General features: G+C 43.5%; 1 protein-coding gene and 1 non-coding gene across 3 annotated transcripts in view; both read right to left on the minus strand.

Moving 5' to 3' along the window:
• Nucleotides 1–738: 738 nt before the first annotated feature.
• mfhas1 (multifunctional ROCO family signaling regulator 1) overlaps nt 739–21,606 on the minus strand; it is an 88,011-nt gene continuing 67,143 nt past the window's right edge. The window contains exons 2-3 of one of the 2 annotated variants that reach the window (XM_070880260.1): nt 12,159–12,383; nt 739–2,265 (exon numbers count right to left, since the gene is read on the minus strand). In XM_070880260.1, coding sequence (XP_070736361.1) covers nt 12,253–12,383 — 131 coding nt within the window. In that variant the 3' untranslated portion in view covers nt 739–2,265; nt 12,159–12,252. Of the gene's footprint in view, nt 2,266–12,158; nt 12,384–21,606 lie in introns of those variants that run through there. The other variant, XM_070880267.1, reaches the window with a different exon arrangement.
• trnas-acu (transfer RNA serine (anticodon ACU)) lies at nt 4,845–4,918 on the minus strand. The gene has a single exon. It is a non-coding gene; the product is annotated as a tRNA-Ser (tRNA).

A 21,606-nucleotide genomic window follows, 5' to 3' on the forward strand; every position in this document is an offset into this window, starting at 1 on the left:
ACCGAGCCACTCTTGATGATGGACATTGAAGTCCCCCACCCACAGTACATTCTGTACCCTTGTTCTCAGTGCTTCTTCCAAGTGGTGTTCAACATGAAGGAGGAATACTGATTCATCAGCTGAGAGAAGGTAGTCGGTGGTAATCAGCAGAAGGTTTCTTTGCCCATGTTTGACCTGATGCCATGAGACTTCATGGTGTCCGAAGTCAATGTTAAGGACTCCAAGGCCCTCTGGATTGTATACCACTGTGCCGCTACCTCTGGTGGGTCTGTCCTGCCGATGGGACAGGATATACCCAAGGATGGTGATGGAGGAGTCTGGGACATTGGCTGAAAGGTATGATTTTGTGAGTATGACTAGGTCAGGCTGTTGCTTGACTAGTCTATGGGACAGCTCTCCCAATTTTGGCACAAGTCCCCAGATGCTAGTGAGGAGGATGTTGCAGGGTTGACTGGGCTGGGTGTGCCTTTGTTGTGTCTGAATTTGATGCCTCGGTCAGTGCTAGGTGGCCCATTCGCTTTGATTCTTATTACCTCAGTTGTAAAAACAATGCCTTAAGGGGCAAGTTGGGATGGGCAATAATTGTGGCCATGCCAGTGTCACCATATCCTCAAGCAAATATTTAAAAAATCTTCAGCAGAACAACATTTTACACTACAGTCAAACTTTTAAACACTATTCAATCTCTGAACATTGTTCAGCTGTGTACAAGGGGGTCATAAAATGGAAGCAAGAACATTTTCCATTGATTCTTTTAATAAGTGTCAATTATCCAAAGTGACTTGATGTGCAAATGTTTCCGTTCCATCGCAATACACTTTCTATTAGCAACACATAAAAAATAAGATTTTCATTAATTTAAAGAAAAACACTTTTTGTTTTGAAGATGCACAACTTTGAAATGTCCTTTGTAACAGAAAGAACTTGTATTTATATATTGCCTTATCATGCTCTCAGGATGTCCCAACACATTTCACATTCAACGGATTACTTTCTGAATGTAGTCACTGTTTTGTGGGCAAACTCGGCCAACATTTTTCACACAGCAAGGTCCCACAAACAGCAATCGGACAAATGACCAGTTAATTGAGTTTTTTTTTTTCCGGTGATGTTGGTTAAGGGATAAATGTTGTCCAGGATACCAGGAGAACTCCCCTGCTCTTCTTCAAATAGTAGTGTGGGATCTTTTTCATTCACCTGAGTGGGCAGACGGGGCCTCAGTTTAACATCTCATCCAAAAGATGGAAATTCTGACAGTGCAGCGCTCCCACAGTACTGAACTGAAATGTCAGCCTGGATGGTGCTCAAATCTCTGGAGTGGGGCTTGAACCAACAACCTTCTGACTCAGGGATGAGAATGCTACCAGTGAGCTGGGTAGAACATGCAAAAACCGGTACATCGATAGGGTAGAAAACTGCAGATGGGCTGAAAGAAAAACGTAGATTTTGTGTGTCTTCTGATATACATTTTGATATCTTCCGATAATACATTTTGATATCTTCCAAACAGCACAGGCTCCCCAGAATCCTATTTTAATGAATACCCCTGAACAGATATATAGAAATGATGGGGCTTTGCAGGTTTAACCCAATCCTTTGTCCATAGGGAGATCTGACAGATAGATCTGGATCAATTAGGGACATCTCTCAAATGTGATTCAAGAGAAAGATAAACAAAACACAACGTGAATAGATTTGCTTTGTCACACCGAGTATTGCACAAACATGTTTCTTGAAATGAAGCAGAAAGCTCTAAATTAAATCTTTCAGTCAGTTTAAAGAACAAAATGGTGCTGATGTGCATGTGCAGACTCCGTATGATCTGTGCCCCACACTCAAGAACAGAACTATCACATTTGGCATTTTATTCCAACAGCACTTTAGACAACACTGAAAGTATGGCTTTAGTAAAACACTGCAAAATAAAATCCCTGAGAAGCTACTCGTTCCAAACATAAGTGGTGGAACTCTGTCTGCACTATTCATTGGAAGAATAGGTGTTTTGGGTCAACTTGGTTTCAAATGACAAAAATTCCTTGCTCCATATCCAAAGGAGGACAGCTTAGAGTGGACGAGAAAGCCTCTCTCTATGCTTTGTGCAGACAATCAGCCGTTCAGTCAGTCAGGTGCAATATCTCCATTGTCCTGTGCCCATCACGCAGCTGCTCTGTTGAAGAGCGTTCATGGGTCAGCTCTTTCCTTTCACATATCCAAAGAAAATGGACTTTCCGCGACTGCTCACAAACGCTTCAGCTCAACATCAACCTAATTAAGAGAACAAAAAAAAAATGAAAAGCCTCAACATAAGCCAGCCTTGCGTCTAACGCGGGAGAATGGTTCTTGGGCTGCATTTATACCACAAATGTAGCATTTGGTCCAAACAGTTTCCAAACCAACGCCACAAGATAATTATGGAAGAGGAAGGCGATTCAGCCATCTTAGTTTGTCCATCCAGGAAGATCCGAAAGTTCCCTCATGGTCGCATCCAATTGGTTCTTAAATGATTGCAGGGTTTTTGCCTCCACTACCCTATCCAGAGCTCCAATTTAAGCAGCTCTTCTTTGCACTGCCCCCCAGTGCTCGAGTGTCTCAGTGACCAGAACTGGACGCAGTGTTCAAGGCTCAGTCTGACCAGAGCACGGTGCAGTTTGATCATTACCTCCTCTGACCTATACCAGTGTGAGACTAGTGAAGGGAGCCTTTCTCCAATGGCTGGTTAGGCCTCCACTCTGGAGTTACACAATATTGCTAACTACTTTGCACCAACATTAAACCTGCTGTACAAAATGTCATCTCAGGTAATCGAACACTGCCACGCATAAATTACCTTTGGTACGCATCCCTTTAAGTAGCACCCTGCCAGCCGCCAGTTCACGCCTCAGCTCCATGGTGCTGTAGGCGCGGGGGGGGGGGGGTGGCGGGGGGGCGCTACTGAAGTTTGCAGATCGGGTGCCCAGCGAGGGTTGCATGTTCACTGATGTCATGATCTGTATGGCGAAAGGTGCCGAAGCGCTATTAGCGCCTGTGCTACGGGGCTGGCGAATGTAACGTGTGGTGCGAGATTGGCCCCGCCACGCGCTTACTGCCTGAGCGCCCCGTTAGCGACCCTTCCAGGCACTAATGGGAGGCGCTAAACAGCTGGATTTCTTCCCCCCCCCCCCCCCCCAAGTGTTGCAGCATGGACTTTGTTAGATAGGTTTTCATATGTTCTGTTTAATTTTAAATCGAAAATAAACTTTAAAAAGGTAACTTGTAGCATCAGACATGATACTTGCACATCACGCCATTGCTGCTCAGCGTGCACACAGTTTATAATCAAATTTCCTGCAAGATACATTTGCACGTTCATACAGTGTACAATGATACAGCAGTAAATTCAGTCAAAATGGGAATATTATGTGTCACCAAGGCACCATTGACAGGCTGAGCTCAAACTCCAATCCCACAGTCACACCCAATATGTCCACAGATGCAAAGTCTAGGTTATTGATTCGGGGCGTGAGGCTGATAATGTGTTTACTGAATAAACGAACCGAGCCTAAAATCACACTCAAACCAAGAATAATTATCCACATGATTAAACTGTGGTAACATTGTCTCACGGTAACACCAATAATTGTTGTGAGCTATTAGGGTGCCTATTTAAAGACTTTGGGACAGAGCTAAGGGGCAATCGATGTAGCAGACGACAATATAACAGTGGCTATTGTGGGGAAGACCACAGCTTCACCCCAGAGTGCAGTTTCTATGGACACAAACCCGCAATATAAAAACTAATCGAATTAAATCTCCATCAGTAGGAAGATTATAAAGTAACGTTACTACAGTCCAAAAAAACCCCAAGGCATTCCCCAGTGGAATAATCTACAAGTGGTCATCACATCTACCGACAGATCAGCCATGATCTTACTGAATGACCGAGCAGGCTCGAGGGGCCAAATGGCCTACTCCTGCTCCTATTTCTTATGTTTTTATGACATGCAGAACCAGCCTCATTAAACCTGCACCAAAGTCTACAAAACCTCAACATTTACATTGCAAAGGGGTACCCAGCAAACCTGCGAGAAATGGGGTGGGTGAGCATTTATGGAAATCAGTGACTCGTACTGAACAGCTCACTTGAGTTCTGGGAATGTTCCCATGGACTGGAGAAAGGTCCACGTGGTTCCTAGGTTTATAAAGAGCAGTATGTCAGAACCAGGAAACTTATAGGCCTGTTAGTTTAACTTCAATTGCGGACAAATTGCTAGAAGGGATTATGAGAGATGCATTGTGTGATCATCTTGAAGAAGTAAGGGGTTGTCAAGGAATCACAGCATGGCTTCTGGAAGAGAAGATCCTGTTTCACCAACTCAATCAAATTCTTTGAGGAGGTTACGAAGTTGGCAATGATGGCAGCCTAGTTGATATTCTGTATCTAGATTTTCAAAAAGCCTTTGATGAAGTGTTGCCCAAAAGGCCAGTAAACAAGTTTGTATCTTGAGGGTTGGATAGTGAATTGCCTGTATTCGCGTAGACAGACGGGAGTTACTATTGGTAGCAGCTCTGGATGAGGGCTGGTCACGAGTAGAGTCCCACAGGGATCGGTGTTGGTCTTCACCACTTTTAGCAATGAACTGGATGAAAGCATTGGGGTAGCGGTCCACAAGTTTGCATATGACACAAAGATATGTTAAGATCTTAAATGAAAGGAAATAATCTGAAGACGAACCTAGATGCATTGGAGGAACAGGCCCATATGTGGCACAGGTCTTTTTCATATAAACGAGTGTAGTGCAATGCATTTGTGCTTGAGGTAATTCCAGGCATGAAACTCTTTTAGAGAAATATCAATTGCATTCAAATGGCCGGTACAGGGATCAAACCAGCGACCTTAGCGTTAGTAGCACCATGCTCTAACCAACTAAGCTAACTGACCACCTATAAATTTAAATACTGCGCAATGTAAAGTTGCAGGTGCAAGGCTGCTGAGTGGGAGAAGGACCTGGGAGGGTGGGGGGGGGGGGTTATAATTCCGGAGTCATTGAAGAACCATGACCAGCATTGAGGCTATTGAATGCCAATTGGGCATTAGGATGTGTAGCTAGGACAATTAAATATAAAACTAAAGATTAAGAATGCAATTCCTGTTAAGAATGCAAACAGATCCCAATTGTTGGGGCAAGTGCGAGGTCAAGTTTGCCTCCATCTTCTTAACAGGAGTTGATTTTCTTAAGTTGCACTATGTGGTGTTGATTCCTGATGCATTACAATTACATAAACAAGCCATTCGGTGGTGTTTATATTCCATACAAGCCTCCTCCCACCTTTCCTCATCTAACCCCAGCAACATAGCTTTCTAGTCCTTTTTCCTTTTGTGTTTATCTAGCTTCCCTTAAATGTATCTATGCTATTCATCTCAACTTCTGCTTGTGATAGCAAGTTCCATGTTCTAACTACTCTCTGGGTAAAGAACTTCCTCCTAAAATCCATATTGGATTTATTAGTGACTATCTTATACTTATGCTCCCTAGTTCTGGTCTTGCCCGCAAGTGGAAACATCATCTTTACATTTACCCCATCAAACCCTTTCATAACCTTGGGCAGACCTCCATCAGGTCACCCCTCAGTCTTCTATTTTCTACAGAAAAGAGCCCAGCTTGTTCAATCTTTCCTGATAGCTCAGTTCTGGTGTCAGTCTAGTTTTTTTGCACCTTCTCCAGTGCCTCAATTTCCTTTTTATAATATGGAGAACAGAACTGTTCACAGTACTCCAAGTGTTATCTAACCTAAGTTCTATACAAGTTTAACATAACCTCTCTTCTTTCAATGTTATCCCTCCAGAAAGGCTTAAAAAAAAAATGGCCTTATTAACCTGCGTTTCTACCTTTAGTGATTTGTGTATCTGTACTCACAGTTCCCTCTGTTCCTCTATCCCATTTAGACACTTATTTTCCAAGGAGTATCTGGTCTCATTCTTCCTACCAAAATGTACTACTTCATATCTATATTGAAGTCCATTTGCCAATAGAAACACAGAAACATAGAAAATAGGTGCAGGAGCAGGCCATTCAGCCCTTCTAGCCTGTACCGCCATTCAATGAGTTCATGGCTGAACATGAAACTTCAGTACCCCCTTCCTGCTTTCTCGCCATACCCCTTGATCCCCCGAGTAGTAAGGACTTCATCTAACTCCCTTTTGAATATATTTAGTGAATTGGCCTCAACTACTTTCTGTGGTAGAGAATTCCACAGGTTCACCACTCTCTGGGTGAAGAAGTTTCTCCTCATCTCGGTCCTAAATGGCTTACCCCTTATCCTTAGACTGTGACCCCTGGTTCTGGACTTCCCCAACATTGGGAACATTCTTCCTGCATCCAACCTGTCCAAACCCGTCAGAATTTTAAACGTTTCTATGAGGTCCCCTTTCACTCTTCTGAACTCCAGTGAATACAAGCCCAGTTGATCCAGTCTTTCTTGATAGGTCAGTCCCACCATCCCGGGAATCAGTCTGGTGAATCTTCGCTGCACTCCCTCAATAGCAAGAATGTCCTTCCTCAAGTTAGGAGACCAAAACTGTACACAATACTCCAGGTGTGGCCTCACCAAGGCCCTGTACAACTGTAGCAACACCTCCCTGCCCCTGTACTCAAATCCCCTCGCTATGAAGGCCAACATGCCATTTGCTTTCTTAACCGTCTGCTGTACCTGCATGCCAACCTTCAGTGACTGATGTACCATGACACCCAGGTCTCGTTGCACCTCCCCTTTTCCTAATCTGTCACCATTCAGATAATAGGCTGTCTCTGTTTTTACCACCAAAGTGGATAACCTCACATTTATCCACATTATAATTCATCTGCCACGCATTTGCCCACTCACCTAACCTATCCAAGTCACTCTGCAACCTCATAGCATCCTCCTCGCAGCTCACACTGCCACCCAACTTAGTGTCATCCGCAAATTTGGAGATACTACATTTAATCCCCTCGTCTAAATCATTAATGTACAATGTAAACAGCTGGGGCCCCAGCACAGAACCCTGCGGTACCCCACTAGTCACTGCCTGCCATTCTGAAAAGTACCCATTTACTCCTACTCTTTGCTTCCTGTCTGACAACCAGTTCTCAATCCACGTCAGCACACTACCCCCAATCCCATGTGCTCTAACTTTGCACATTAATCTCCTGTGTGGGACCTTGTCGAAAGCCTTCTGAAAGTCCAAATATACCACATCAACTGGTTCTCCTTTGTCCACTTTACTGGAAACATCCTCAAAAAATTCCAGAAGATTTGTCAAGCATGATTTCCCTTTCACAAATCCATGCTGACTTGGACCCATCATGTCACCATTTTCCAAATGCGCTGCTATGACATCCTTAATAATTGATTCCATCATTTTACCCACTACTGAAGTCAGGCTGACCGGTCTATAATTCCCTGCTTTCTCTCTCCCTCCTTTTTTAAAAAGTAAAATTACATTGGCTACCCTCCACTCGATAGGAACTGATCCAGAGTCAATGGAATGTTGGAAAATGACTGTCAATGCATCCGCTATTTCCAAGGCCACCTCCTTAAGTACTCTGGGATGCAGTCCATCAGGCCCTGGGGATTTATCGGCCTTCAATCCCATCAATTTCCCCAACACAATTTCCCGACTAATAAAGATTTCCCTCAGTTCCTCCTCCCTACTAGACCCTCTGACCCCTTTTATATCCGGAAGGTTGTTTGTGTCCTCCTTAGTGAATACTGAACCAAAGTACTTGTTCAATTGGTCCGCCATTTCTTTGTTCCCCGTTATGACTTCCCCTGATTCTGACTGCAGGGGACCTACGTTTGTCTTTACTAACCTTTTTCTCTTTACATACCTATAGAAACTTTTGCAGTCCACCTTAATGTTCCCTGCAAGCTCCTTCTCGTACTCCATTTTCCCTGCCCTAATCAAACCCTTTGTCCTCCTCTGCTGAGTTCTAAATTTCTCCCAGTCCCCAGGTTCGCTGCTATTTCTGGCCAATTTGTATGCCACTTCCTTGGCTTTAATACTATCCCTGATTTCCCTTGATAGCCACGGTTGAGCCACCTTCCCTTTTTTATTTTTACGCCAGACAGAAATGTACAATTGTTGTAATTCATCCATGCGGTCTCTAAATGTCTGCCATTGCCCATCCACAGTCAACCCCTTAAGTATCATTCGCCAATCTATCTTAGCCAATTCACGCCTCATACCTTCAAAGTTACCCTTCTTTAAGTTCTGGACCATGGTCTCTGAATTAACTGTTTCATTCTCCATCCTAATGCAGAATTCCACCATATTAATGTGGATAAATGTGAGGTTATCCACTTTGGTGGTAAAAACAGAGAGACAGACTATTATCTGAATGGTGACAGATTAGGAAAAGGGAAGGTGCAACGAGACCTGGGTGTCATGGTACATCAGTCATTGAAGGTTGGCATGCAGGTACAGCAGGCGGTTAAGAAAGCAAATGGCATGTTGGCCTTCATAGCGAGGGGATTTGAATACAGGGGCAGGGAGGTGTTGCTACAGTTGTACAGGGCCTTGGTGAGGCCACACCTGGAGTATTGTGTACAGTTTTGGTCTCCTAACTTGAGGAAGGACATTCTTGCTATTGAGGGAGTGCAGCGAAGGTTCACCAGACTGATTCCCGGGATGGCGGGACTGACCTATCAAGAAAGATTGGATCAATTGGGATTGTATTCACTGGAGTTCAGACGAATGAGAGGGGACCTCATAGAAACGTTTAAAATTCTGACGGGTTTAGACAGGTTAGATGCAGAAAGAATGTTCCCAATGTTGGGGAAGTCCAGAACCAGGGGTCACAGTCTGAGGATAAGGGGTAAGCCATTTAGGACCGAGATGAGGAGAAACTTCTTCACCCAGAGAGTGGTGAACCTGTGGAATTCTCTACCACAGAAAGTAGTTGAGGCCAATTCACTAAATATATTCAAAAGGGAGTTAGATGAAGTCCTTACTACTCGGGGGATCAAGGGTTATGGCGAGAAAGCAGGAAGGGGGTACTGAAGTTTCATGTTCAGCCATGAACTCATTGAATGGCGGTGCAGGCTAGAAGGGCTGAATGGCCTGCTCCTGCACCTATTTTCTATGTTTCTATGTTTCTATTATGGTCACTCTTCCCCAAGGGGCCTCGCACAATGAGATTGCTAATTAATCCTCTCTCATTACACAACACCCAGTGTAAGATGGCCTCCCCCCTAGTTGGTTCCTCGACATATTGGTCTAGAAAACCATCCCTTATGCACTCCAGGAAATTCTCCTCCACCGTATTGCTTCCAGTTTGGCTAGCCCAATCTATGTGCATATTAAAGTCACCCATTATAACTGCTGCACCTTTATTGCATGCACTCCTAATTTCCTGTTTGATGCCCTCCCCAACATCACTACTACTGTTTGGAGGTCTGTACACAACTCCCACTAACGTTTTTTGCCCTTTAGTCTTCTGCAGCTCCACCCATATAGATTCCACATCATCCAAGCTAATGTCTTTCCTTACTATTGCATTAATCTCCTCTTTAACCAGCGATGCTACCCCACCTCCTTTTCCTTTTATTCTATCCTTCCTGAATGTTGAATACCCCTGGATGTTGAGTTCCCAGCCCTGATCATCCTGGAGCCACGTCTCCGTAATCCCAATCACATCATATTTGTTAACATCTATTTGCACAGTTAATTCATCCACCTTATTGCGGATACTCCTTGCATTAAGACACAAAGCCTTCAGGCTTGTTTTTTTAACACCCTTTGTCCTTTTAGAATTTTGCTGTACAGTGGCCCTTTTTGTTCTTTGCCTTGGGTTTCTCTGCCCTCCACTTTTCTTCATTTCCTTTCTGTCTTTTGCTTTTGCCTCCTTTTTGTTTCCCTCTGTCTCCCTGCATAGGTTCCCATCCCCATGCCATATTAATTTAACTCCTCCCCAACAGCACTAGCAAACACTCCCCCTAGGACAATGGTTCCGGTCCTGCCCAGGTGCAGACCGTCCGGTTTGTACTGGTCCCACCTCCCCCAGAACCGGTTCCAATGCCCCAGGAATTTGAATCCCTCCCTGCTGCAATAACACACCCATTCCGCAAGTTCATTAATGTCTTCCTATATTTTGTTGCCGTCCTCCTCTGTATTAACAACACCCCCCAATTTGACTGAATTGAACTTCAGATTCTGGAGTTCGAATCATTTATGTAAATGCTGAACAACAGTGGATCCAGCACTGGTCCTTGTGGAACACCGCTTCCACCATTTGCCAATCTGAGTAACTAACATTAATTCCTATTCTCTTTTCTGTTTTGCAGCCAGCTTGCTATCCATTCTGCTACTTATCCTCTGACTCCACATGGTCTGACCTTAATATGCGGTACCTTATCAAAGGCTTTTTGGAAATCCAAATATATTACATCGACCACATTTCACTTTTCTATCTTTTCTGGTCGTTTGTGTGGTTCTCGTGCAGCCAGCTTCACTAAATTGGGGGAATTGGGACCTTGGCATGGCGCTAGAATAATGCCAGTGTCCTTCAACATTGGTATCCACTTTTTCTGATGCCAATGGACCAGTGTGATGTGAGGTATTTTTGCTCAATTATTCTGTATTTCTTACATCCAGTCCAAGAGTGAACAGTGATCAAACTGAGGAGATTAAATCAGTGCAAGCATCAATTGAAAACATCTGCTTGAATGTAGATTCCTTAAAAATCTTCCAAAAATACAGATTTCAGATCATTGCCAAAAGAACCGGGGGGGGGGGGGGGAAAGAGATGAGGAGAGTGTTTTTAATGCTGCAAGTTGTTCCAATCTGGAATGCACTGCCTGAAAAGGTGGAAGTAGATTCAACAGCAACTGCCAAAAGGAGAATTGAATATATACTTGAAAAAGACAAATTTGCAGGGTTATGGGGGAGTGAGAGTGGGACTAATTGGGTAGCTCTTTCAGAGAGCCGGCACAGACACAGTGGGCCAATTGGCCTCCTTCTATGCTATATGATACTATGATTCCCAAGCACAATCCTATCCTTGTACAGGCCTTAGTCTGGCAATATCTAAGATACGGTTTTTAGTTTTGGTCGATGGTGGGGGATATTGAGGCCTTGAGGAGGAACATTGGATCGGTACCTGGTTTAAAGGCCTTTAGTCATCAAGAAAGCACCTTCCAATGCCACAATCTTCACCATCTAGAAGGACAAGGGCATCAGGCGCATGGGATCACCACCACTTCCAAGTTCCCCTCCAAGTCACACATCATCCTGACTTGCAAATATATCAATCACTGTTCCTTCATCATCGCTGGGTCAGAATCTTGGAACTCCCTATCTAACAGCACTGTGGGAGCACCTTCACCACATAGACTACAGCAGTTCAAGAAGGCGGCTCGCCACCACCTTCTAGCCTTTCCAGCAACGTCCACGTCCTGTGAATTAATATTTTAAAAAAGATTAACACCTTGAAAGGTAGATGTCGAGGGATATGATTGTGCTCTTTAAAATAACGAAGGCATTAGTTCTGCCTGGGTGGAAAGGGCTAGGGGCTAGGTAGGTAGGGGAGAAGTTGGGGCATTAGTATAAGTTACTAAAGCAGAAAGTTAGCTTGGATGGCAGGAAGTACTTCGGTTCACAGAGAGTCATTGAGCACAAGTTGCTATTGTACGCAGCGATTATGGACTCGCTGGACATGTTCCTGCAAGTGGCACACACCTCGAGTTATAGAAGATGGGTGGGCTGACGGGTACTGCCGTCACCAGTAACTGTGGACCCCTGGAGCTTGTTTGATCACTTCTGGGGTGTCGAAGAAGAACGCCAGAATTTTAATTTGCCGAAATTGGCCGTTTTCTCTTTTATCTTGCCTCTCCAAGGAAATTGAATGACTGACAGGTGAGGGGGCTTTAATGGTGCTTGAATTATAGGATAGGCTTGATAGATCAGCATGTCTTTCCCTGTCCTTTTTCTTGCGTTTGTTTGTTCTCATCTTCATCTGGCAGTTGGCGTGTGAAAAATCAAATCATCGGATTGTGTTTCGATTGGAAAATCGCTCAAATAAAAACCCAATCCATTTTGTTTGTTTGTGATTTAGACAAGGGGTGCTACACTGAATCTTGGAGTAATTAGACAACCCTCTTCAAAACCATAATTTTAAGCACACAAACAATCCCTACCGTACCTTATTCTTGCCAAAACCTTGTTGTCTGCCAAGTATTTGAACAGAATTTTAAAGGTTTTGTTTCTGATGAGGACCAAGCAGGATGACCCACTGCTCACTTACAGCAGGGACTGATCACAGTGGGGGTCGGGGGATAAACCAGAGCCACGTCCACACGCTCACTCCCATTTTTAGGGCAGATGATCTCAGTCACTCCTTCCGGCCTGGATTGGGTCAATAGCTCTCCTGTTGATGAGAGAGAGAGAGAGAAAGAGGTTCATATAGTTAAAAAGTAGTTAAATCCCTTCATTGTAGACAGCAGTCAGACTCACGTTAGCAGAGTTTTCATTTGAAGGATTAATAAATAAGGTCTAATAATTCCCAAGCCTGCCAGTGAGTAGGGCAGATACAGTACATGAAGCACCAATAGAATGACAGCATTGTAACTATAAGCAAAACCACTTCAATACCCAAGCTCCCTTCACTGCCAGCTGGATAAAGAAAGCGCCTTCTGTCAATTAACCCTCGAAGCACTGAAAAATTAATTCAGTGTTTCTGAATTTGGATTGTGATTCTCATTTTGGAGGTAATTCTAATTTTGGGCGATGGTGTAAAGCAGGCAATATCGGATTGGCTGCCCGTTATACACCCTGCCCGATTTTCCTTTCCATTGAATTCAAAGGAACAGGCTACTGCTGGTTTCCATCATTACTGAAAGTTAAAATGACCCCCAGTGGGACATGAATAAGTGCAGAATAGAGCTGTTTGGGACATTTACAGCCAAGGATGTCTTGAAATAAATTGGTTATTTTTTTTCTAGATACATAATGTTCTTAGTGAATTACAGCTCAGACAGCCCAGGTTATGGTTTCCCAAGTATCACAGCTGGCAAATTACTCGTGTATTTGTACTTGGAACTGAATTGTGAGAAGTCCCACTCTTAACTCGACAAAACTGTGTTGGCTGGACAAGAGAGAGAGAAATTGCCAAAATCCAGCCTAATGTTACTAAAGGACCCAAATGGTCATCATCAAACAAAATGGCTTTTTGTGGTTATAGTTACAAACTGTAGACAAGGCTCAGGTTTGACTTTCATCAACTTCAGTCTTTTTCACTGTCCCTCATCCAATTAAAATGCATAAAATTGTACTTGAAAATTTATATGTATATTTATGTTTCCTACATTACAACAGTGATTACATTTTAAAAGTACTTTTGATTGTAAAGCACTGTGGGGGTGTCATGAAAGGTGCTATACTTCTTTATGAGCAGACTTTAATTAATCAGATTGTATGCACAGAGCATTGTAGTCACTGCAGTAATGTAAGAATATGCTTAATCTATGTCCATTAGTTGACTTTGTTCCTCGCTAGACACCTTTTCGTCTGTCACCTCTACCACCAAAAAGGACAAGAGCAGCAATGTCATGCGAACAACATCATCTAAGTCACACAGCACCCTGTAGGACATATATTGCCATTCATTTGTTGCTGCTGGGTCAGGATCCTGGAATTGCTGACCTAACACCATTGTGCGAGCACCACCACCACAAGGACTGTAATTTGATCCATTTAATGTTAAAAGTTGAATTTGTTAATTTGTTGGTTTTAGTGCCCCCTTTAATCAAGGGGCACTTGATTATTGGTTCTAACAAAATAGTTGTAGCAGTTCAAGGAGAAGGCCCAGCACCTGCTCGGGACAACTAGGAATGGCAATGAATATAGCCTTACCAATGGTGCCCACATCCCGAGAAGACACAGCGAATCGGTCAAATGAACCTTTTCTCTCACCAGTTGATCAGCAGTACTGGCAATTTTTAGCACTTTTCTGGCCTAGCCACTTTGTCTTTGACCACTAGGACAAGTACTCAATTCAAACTCCCCTCCTTCATTAGGATGGAGAGAAGATAGACCTGCATTTTGTATAGCATCTTTCACCTTTCCAGGATATCGCAGAGCACTTCACTGCCAATTAATTGCTTTTGAAGTGTAGTCACTGTTGTGCACAGCATGGTTCCACAAACAGCAAATGAGATGAATGATGTCTTGGCAGTGTTGAATTGTGGGTGAATGTTGGCCAGGACATTGGGAGAACTAACCTACTCCACAGAATAGCGTGATGCTACCTTTAACAAGCAGCTATATAGGCAGATGGGGGTCTCGGCTTAATGAGCATATGAAAGACGGCACCTCTGACAATGCAGCACTCTCTCAGTACAGCATTGAGGTGCCAGCCGAGAATGAAGTTATGTCAGTGTACTACCTCCAAACTAAACAGTGGGAGCAGGGAGGAAGCAGAATACAACAGGTTAAACTAGAAAGGTTAGGGTAGAAAGCCAAGGCTAGACTTCGTACTAATAACTTGGGGAAAACTTGGGCGGGTGTGGCTGTTCCATGAATAGATCATTTGAATTTAAAGGAATTTTCCTGCTCCCAAAAACTTCAATTTTAATGTTACTACAAAGCAAGTTCCAACATTGGATCGCTTTATTTTTGTAGTTTTATTACTGTTTCAGTGCCATTTTGGCAGCTTAAAAGTTAGTCCTTTTCCTGGATTTGACCAGCGACTGAAGGGTTAAGTATTGTCAACCTTACACTGTACAGGGAAATCCATCACTAAATATGGTGCCCCAACAGTAGAAACAAAATTATTCCAGTTTTCATTTGTTTATTTTAATAGATACCTACCCAAATATTTTAACATTTGTTTTTACTGGCAAGTATACTTACTAATAAGCTAAACTGTTAAAAGCAGTCTCTTGTCTGGGCAGATCGCAATCAAATTTCAGTGTAATCTTAGCATTTCATCTTCAAAGACCTCATCCGCATGAATTACAGTGTTTGGAACCAGCAAATGTTGAACCAAACTAACCAATGTCGACCAAATGATGCAGGTGTAAGGGCGATTGAACAGAAATTATCCAGTGACTGAGAGTCTGCTTCAACCACGATTTACTGTAATTATCCCATAACTCACAATACTACATGTTTGCTTAAAGATAGCAAGGAGCAACTGTAAGATCCCATTATAAAACTATGCACCTAACCAGTGAACCCAATTAACAACTATGGACCTAACCAGTGATCCAATATCCTGTATATCATACTGTGACAGAAACTATTGACATGGGAAATTCTCCATTATAAATTGCTTACATATAGACTCCCATTAAAATTGTTTCCATCGGCAGTTTCCATTGTAAATAGTGACATGATAAATGTTCCAGGAGGTCAAGTTTGTGGAGAGGAAGTAAACGCATGCACAAGATTTAAAAAATAATATAAAGATATTAGCACTTTCCTGCGAGGCAAAGGATTTCGCAAAAGTTAAGATATCCATAAAATGACTTTGGGCATCGAGGTAAAACCGCCCCCCTCGAGGGGACTAACCGGGTAGGTGGAAAACCAGTGGCTGACAGCTATGAATGCGAATTTGGATGGAAATCACTAATTAGCTCATTAATGCAGACCTACCTAACAGCTGGGATAGTCAATTAGAGATCTTCAACCGGCACCAAAAGGAGCTTCCTGATCGGCCCAAATCATTCATGTAAGTTGATACGCAAATAAAAATATTAATGATTCCCAGTAGGGCAAGCAAATTGAAGCAAAATTGGTACATCACCGACCAGTACAACTCAAGTTACTGGAAGGTTAATAGAGAATTTCCTACACACAGAATGATAAAACCAAACAGCCTCTGCAGCAGCAGGACCTCACTTCCATTCAAAGCAATGACGTTCTCTCCGATTAGATCAGGGCACCAGATGGATCCATTACTTTCACTCATCTGGGATTCCAGTAAAATGTGCAGTATTTCACGTCTTATCTTTAGTCAGCCGCTCTACCCACACATCCGAGTCTGCACTGGGTTAACCCTGTGTGTGCCAGTATTCTCACAGAGGATTTAAAACACATTAATTTGCAAAGTCACGTTGATTATTTCGCATTTCTCATTAATTAGAAAACTATGGGGGCGTAAAATACTTTTAAATCACACAGTAAGGTCCCAACAAACAAATAATCTGTTTTAGTGATGGTGATTGAGGGATAGATGTTGGCCAGGAGAAGAGAACTCCCCTGTTTTTCTTCTAATAGTGCCTGGGAGCTTTCTACATCCACCCGAGGGGGTGATGGGGCCTCGGTTTAACGTCCCATCTGAAAACGACACCTCCGACAGCGCAGCACTCCCTCAGTACTGCAAGTTTAATATTTATCACTGCGAGGACAGAATTCCAACCTAAGCCTGCTTTTTCCCAATTTGTTATAAACCCAATGCCTTAAACCTTGCTACAAGGCAGCCTAGATTACGTGCTCGTGTTTGGAGCATCTGTTTTAGGCGTTGGTCGAGGGATAAATATTGATCAGGACTGGGGCGAACTTCCCAGCTCTTCTTCAAATAGTGCTGTGGGACCATTTCCTTTCATCTGAGATGAAAGATGATACCCTCCAATAGTGCAGCACTCCCTCAGTACTGCACTGAAGTGTCAGCCTAGATTTTGTGCTCAAGTGTCTGGAGTGGAGCTGGAACCCATAACCTTGAGACTCACAGGCAGACACCTTTTGCCTCAGCCTGCCACCTACGTTCACCACTACTTTGTTACGTCAACTAGAGTTACGAGAAAGACTTGATTCATCGTGTCTACCAGAAACAAAACAATTCACATTCCATGAACTACTTCGTAGTGCAGGGACTGTTATTATGTCAACAAAGGTCAAGACTTTATTAACTAGCTATTGAACAAGAACGCTTCAACTATCAAAGTGCAAAAGGTGAACATTCGACATACTAAATGTAGGCTGACGAACTGGTTATTGTGTAATACTTTACTACAAAAAGGGCTGTTGTGCTTTACACAACAGATACTTGCTTGTTAGAGTAAACATTGAGGTCTAGTTTATTTCCAGGACTTGTGTGCTTCATGCAAACTGGGTATCCAAACTATAGCAGCCTGTGAGATCTGGCTTACAAAGACCCATTCTTCGTGCTGATATTTACCACCACCACTAGTTTCGCCTCCTTGAATATTCTTAAAAGTATAAGAAGTTGATTGGCAAAGTTCAAAGGGGAACTACCAGATCACTTCCAGAACAGATTCCTTCCAGATCTAAGGAAATAGAGTTCAATAGATCACTTCTGGAACTCAAAGGGGAGCCACTAGATCATCCAGAATCTTATTTAAATGTTCTTCTGCACAATAAACAAAGCTGGGAAATCCAGCTAGCCTATTCCAACTCAACTCACAATCCAGCAGCCTCTTAGAAAGGGATACTCCAAAAAAAGGCCTCAGAAGCTATCGATTTGTTCCGTTCAAGTGGAACACCCAAGTGATGCAAAACAAGTTTCCCGTTTACAATGATTATAGGTTTCAACTGAACACTGGCACTGTACAAAAGAAAATCTCTATTTTAATTCTGGGTTTTATCAGCACCAGGGACATTCTCAGGAGTTCCACCAGTCCAGAACTAATCAAAGCAATGACGATTCAAACCAACAGGAAATAGTGCAGCTGCCTTTCAAGTTGCATGATGAGGGGAGTGCCCACAATAAGAACTCCTGGACACTTAGAGAAGATCAAAGTTTTAGCACAGCATCCCACTAACAGGCCATCATTGAAACTCAGAACAACCAGGAAGTTGACTTCGAACTCCTGATTGCAAAGAATGTGGAGCCTCAAGCTATTCTCAGTTGGAATCGCTTTCCTGTGAGAAAGGATTTGCAAATACTTTATTAGTGTCAATATGAATCGTCATCTCAAATACTTCATACTCTTTTGCTTGGGTAATACAAGTTTCCCATTTACAATGATTATAAGCTCGTTTAACAATTCCTTCATAATCTGTACAATTTGTTCACAAATCTCAACAACAAAAAATTTAAAAGAGGGGTTTCCTCAAACCACCCATCAGTCCCTCCCCAGCTTGGCATTTAAATGACTGGCTCCCAGTAACACTTTCTACAACTGTGCAGGTCACGGAATCAACCCTATATAGGGTTGCCGGGCCTCCAGGATTGTCCTGGAGTCTCCAGGAATTGAAGATTAATCGGCAGGATATTGGTGCGAGCAATTCAGGAGAAAAATCATCGGGGCATTGGAGAAAATTGTGTTTCCTTTCATTTTATATGAACTTTCAAAATATTGTTTTTAGGGGAAAAAGGCTATTGCACTAATGGTCAAGATTAATCCAAAAAGTTTGTTCTCTTTCCCATTGGCCTGGGAAGGCGGTGAGCCGCGAGAATGGACCAATACTTGGAGTGTGGGGGCAGGGTGGTTTAAGGTGGGAGGTCATGTGATGAAACCTCTAGGAATATGCCCAACCAGAGTTGGCAACCATAACCCCAGCACCACCTCCATTTTACATTCTCACCTAATGGGGCTTCCCGGCAATATTATCCTCATAATCTCATCAAGCATTGACGCACCATTCACACTGCAAGGTGATAGAATACCTCCTACAAATAATCTGCATTTTACATACTAAAGAAAATTCACATCCATTATCTTTAATATAGAGGCAGCCAACTCTTCCAAATAGATTTCATAAGAATGGGTGTTTGGCTCCCGTGACCAATCACAACAGACGTTACCACGATTACATACATCTCAGGAGATGTACTGAAAATGGCCGACATGCCTGTGCTCCAACTCCCCATCCTGATCGATATCTTTCAGTGCCAATTAATGCAAGATGGTGCTCTCCAATCACACGACACGATTTATATGAAATTGCTACTAAGCTACAGGAAGCCCTTTGGTGCCAGTTTATGCTTGATGCCTCTGTATCTGGACCACTACTCGGATTACAACAGAGACAAGTTTTATCCAATTATGTGCAATGGAAATATAGGAATTGGTGTGAGCCGTGGCTCAGTGGTAGCACTCTTGTCTGTGAGCAGGAAGTCGCAGATTCAAACCCCACTCCAGAGACTTGAGCAAGTAATCTAGCACTTTAATCCAGTACTGAGGGAGTGTTGCCCTGTTGATGGTCTAGTCAGCAGCGCTCCAAAGTTCTGGAGCATGCAAGTTTCCTAATTAAAGCTGAATCTCAGCTTTAAACACTAGACTCCAGTGAGCCCAAGAACCAGATTAGAAGCTCGCCCAAAGTCTTTTAATCTTTTGTTTATTAACAAGCTAAAGTGCATGGGCTGAAGGTTACATATTGTTCCAGCCAATTAGTGTGCGAGTGGTCTGCTTTACTGTAAGGAACTGGTATGGTTTTTACTGACTTCTTGTTGGCAAATTCAGTGACCCACAATCCAATAAAATGGCAACTACGTTGATCAATAGAGCCTAATAAATTCAGTTACAATCAGTATCCTTGTACTATTGATCTTTGTTCTCACTATAAACAACAACAAGGTTTAGGGGGAAAATTTCACGGCTTGGGTCCAAGGCAGCTGAAGGCTGCCAATGGTGGGGTGATGGTAATCGTGGATGCACACGAGGCCAGATTTGGAAGAACGTAGTCATCTTGCAGGATTGTAGGGCTGGAGGAGGTTACAGAGACAGGGAGAGGTGAGGCCATGGAGAAATCTGAACACTAGGTTAGAATTTTTAATCTGAGGTGTTGCCAGTAGGTCAGTGAGCACAGGGGTAAGGGATGAACAGGACTTGGTGCAAGTTAGGATACTACTCCTACTCTAAGCCTTATACACATACAAGACAATGTCTGCCTGCTCAGGGGGACATAAAAGATCCTGTGGCACTATTTCGAAGAAGAGTAAGGGTGTTCTCCCTGGTGTCCTGACACAAAATTTGAAAGTACAGTGAACAGTGAGAGGGAGAGTGACGGACTTCAGGAAGACACAGACAGGCTGGTGAAACGGGCAGACACGTGGCAGATGAAATTTAACGCAGAAAAGTGTGAAGTGATACATTTTGGCAGCAAAATGAAGAGAGGACATATAAACTATAGGTACAGGCCTAAAGGGGGTACATGAACAGAGAGACCTCGGGGTATATGTGCACAAATCGTTGAAGGTGGCAGGGCAGGTTGAGAAAGCTGATTAAAAAGCATACGGGATACTGGGTTTCATAAATAGAGGCATAGAGTAGAAAAGCAAGGAAGTTATGTTGAACCTGTATAAAACACTGGTTTGGCCTCAACTGGAGTATTGCGTCCAATTCTGGGCACCGCACCTTAGGAAGGATGTGAAGGCCTTAGAGAGGGTACAGAAAGGATTTACGAGAATGATTCCAGGGATGAGGGACTTCAGTTATGTGAATAGATTAGAGAAGCTGGGGTTGTTCTCTTTAGTGCAGAGAAGGTCAAGAGGAAATTTGATAAGAGGTGTTCAAAATCATGAGGGGTCTATACAGAGTAGATAGAGAGAAACTGTTCCCATTGGTGGAAGGTGACACAGCTTTAAGGTGATTGGCAGAAAGGCGACATGAGGATAAACGTTTTTACGCAGCGAGTGATTAGGATCTGGAATGCACTGCCTGAAAGAGTGGTAGAGGCAGACACAATTGTGGTTTTCAAAAGGGAATTGGATAAATACCTGAAGAAAAAAATTGCAGGGCTACAGGGAAAGGGCGGGGGAGTGGGACTAGCTGAAGTGCTCTTGCAGAGAGCCGGCACATTCTCGATGGGCCGAATGGCCTCCTTCTGTGCTGTAACCATTCTATGATTCTATATTTATCCCTCAACCAACACCTCAAATACAGATTATCTGGTCATTGCTGCTTGTGGGATCTTGCTGTGGTCAAATTGGCTGCCACGTTTCCTACATTACAACAGTACCTACACTTCAAAAATCATTAATTGGCTGTTAAACGCTTTGGAATATCCTGAGATCATGAAAAGTGCTGCATAGAATCATAGAATGGTTACAGGACAGAAGGCAGCCATTCAGCCCGTCGAGCCCGTGCCGACTCTCAGCTACTCCCACTCCCCTGCCCTTTCCCCGTAATTTTATTTCTATCAGATACTTATCCAATTCCCTTTTGAAAGATAAAATTGCATCTGCCTCCACCACCCTTTCAGGCAGTGCATTCCAGATCTTACCCACTCGCTGTGCAAAAAGGGTTTTTCTTACGTCGCCTTTGGTTCTTTTGCCAATCACCTTAAATTTGTGTCCTCTGGTTCTCGACCCCTCCGCCAATGGTTTCTCGACCCCTCCGCCAATGGTTTCTCGACCCCTCCGCCAATGGTTTCTCGACCCCTCCGCCAATGGTTCTCGACCCCTCCGCCAATGGTTCTCGACCCCTCCGCCAATGGTTTCTCGACCCCTCCGCCAATGGTTCTCGACCCCTCCGCCAATGGTTCTCGACCCCTCCGCCAATGGTTCTCGACCCCTCCGCCAATGGTTCTCGACCCCTCCGCCAATGGTTCTCGACCCCTCCGCCAATGGTTTCTCGACCCCTCCGCCAATGGTTTCTCGACCCCTCCGCCAATGGTTTCTCGACCCCTCCGCCAATGGTTTCTCGACCCCTCCGCCAATGGTTTCTCGACCCCTCCGCCAATGG

Source organism: Pristiophorus japonicus, chromosome 1 (genome assembly GCF_044704955.1).
Source record: "Pristiophorus japonicus isolate sPriJap1 chromosome 1, sPriJap1.hap1, whole genome shotgun sequence".
Taxonomy (NCBI): Eukaryota; Metazoa; Chordata; class Chondrichthyes; family Pristiophoridae; genus Pristiophorus; species Pristiophorus japonicus.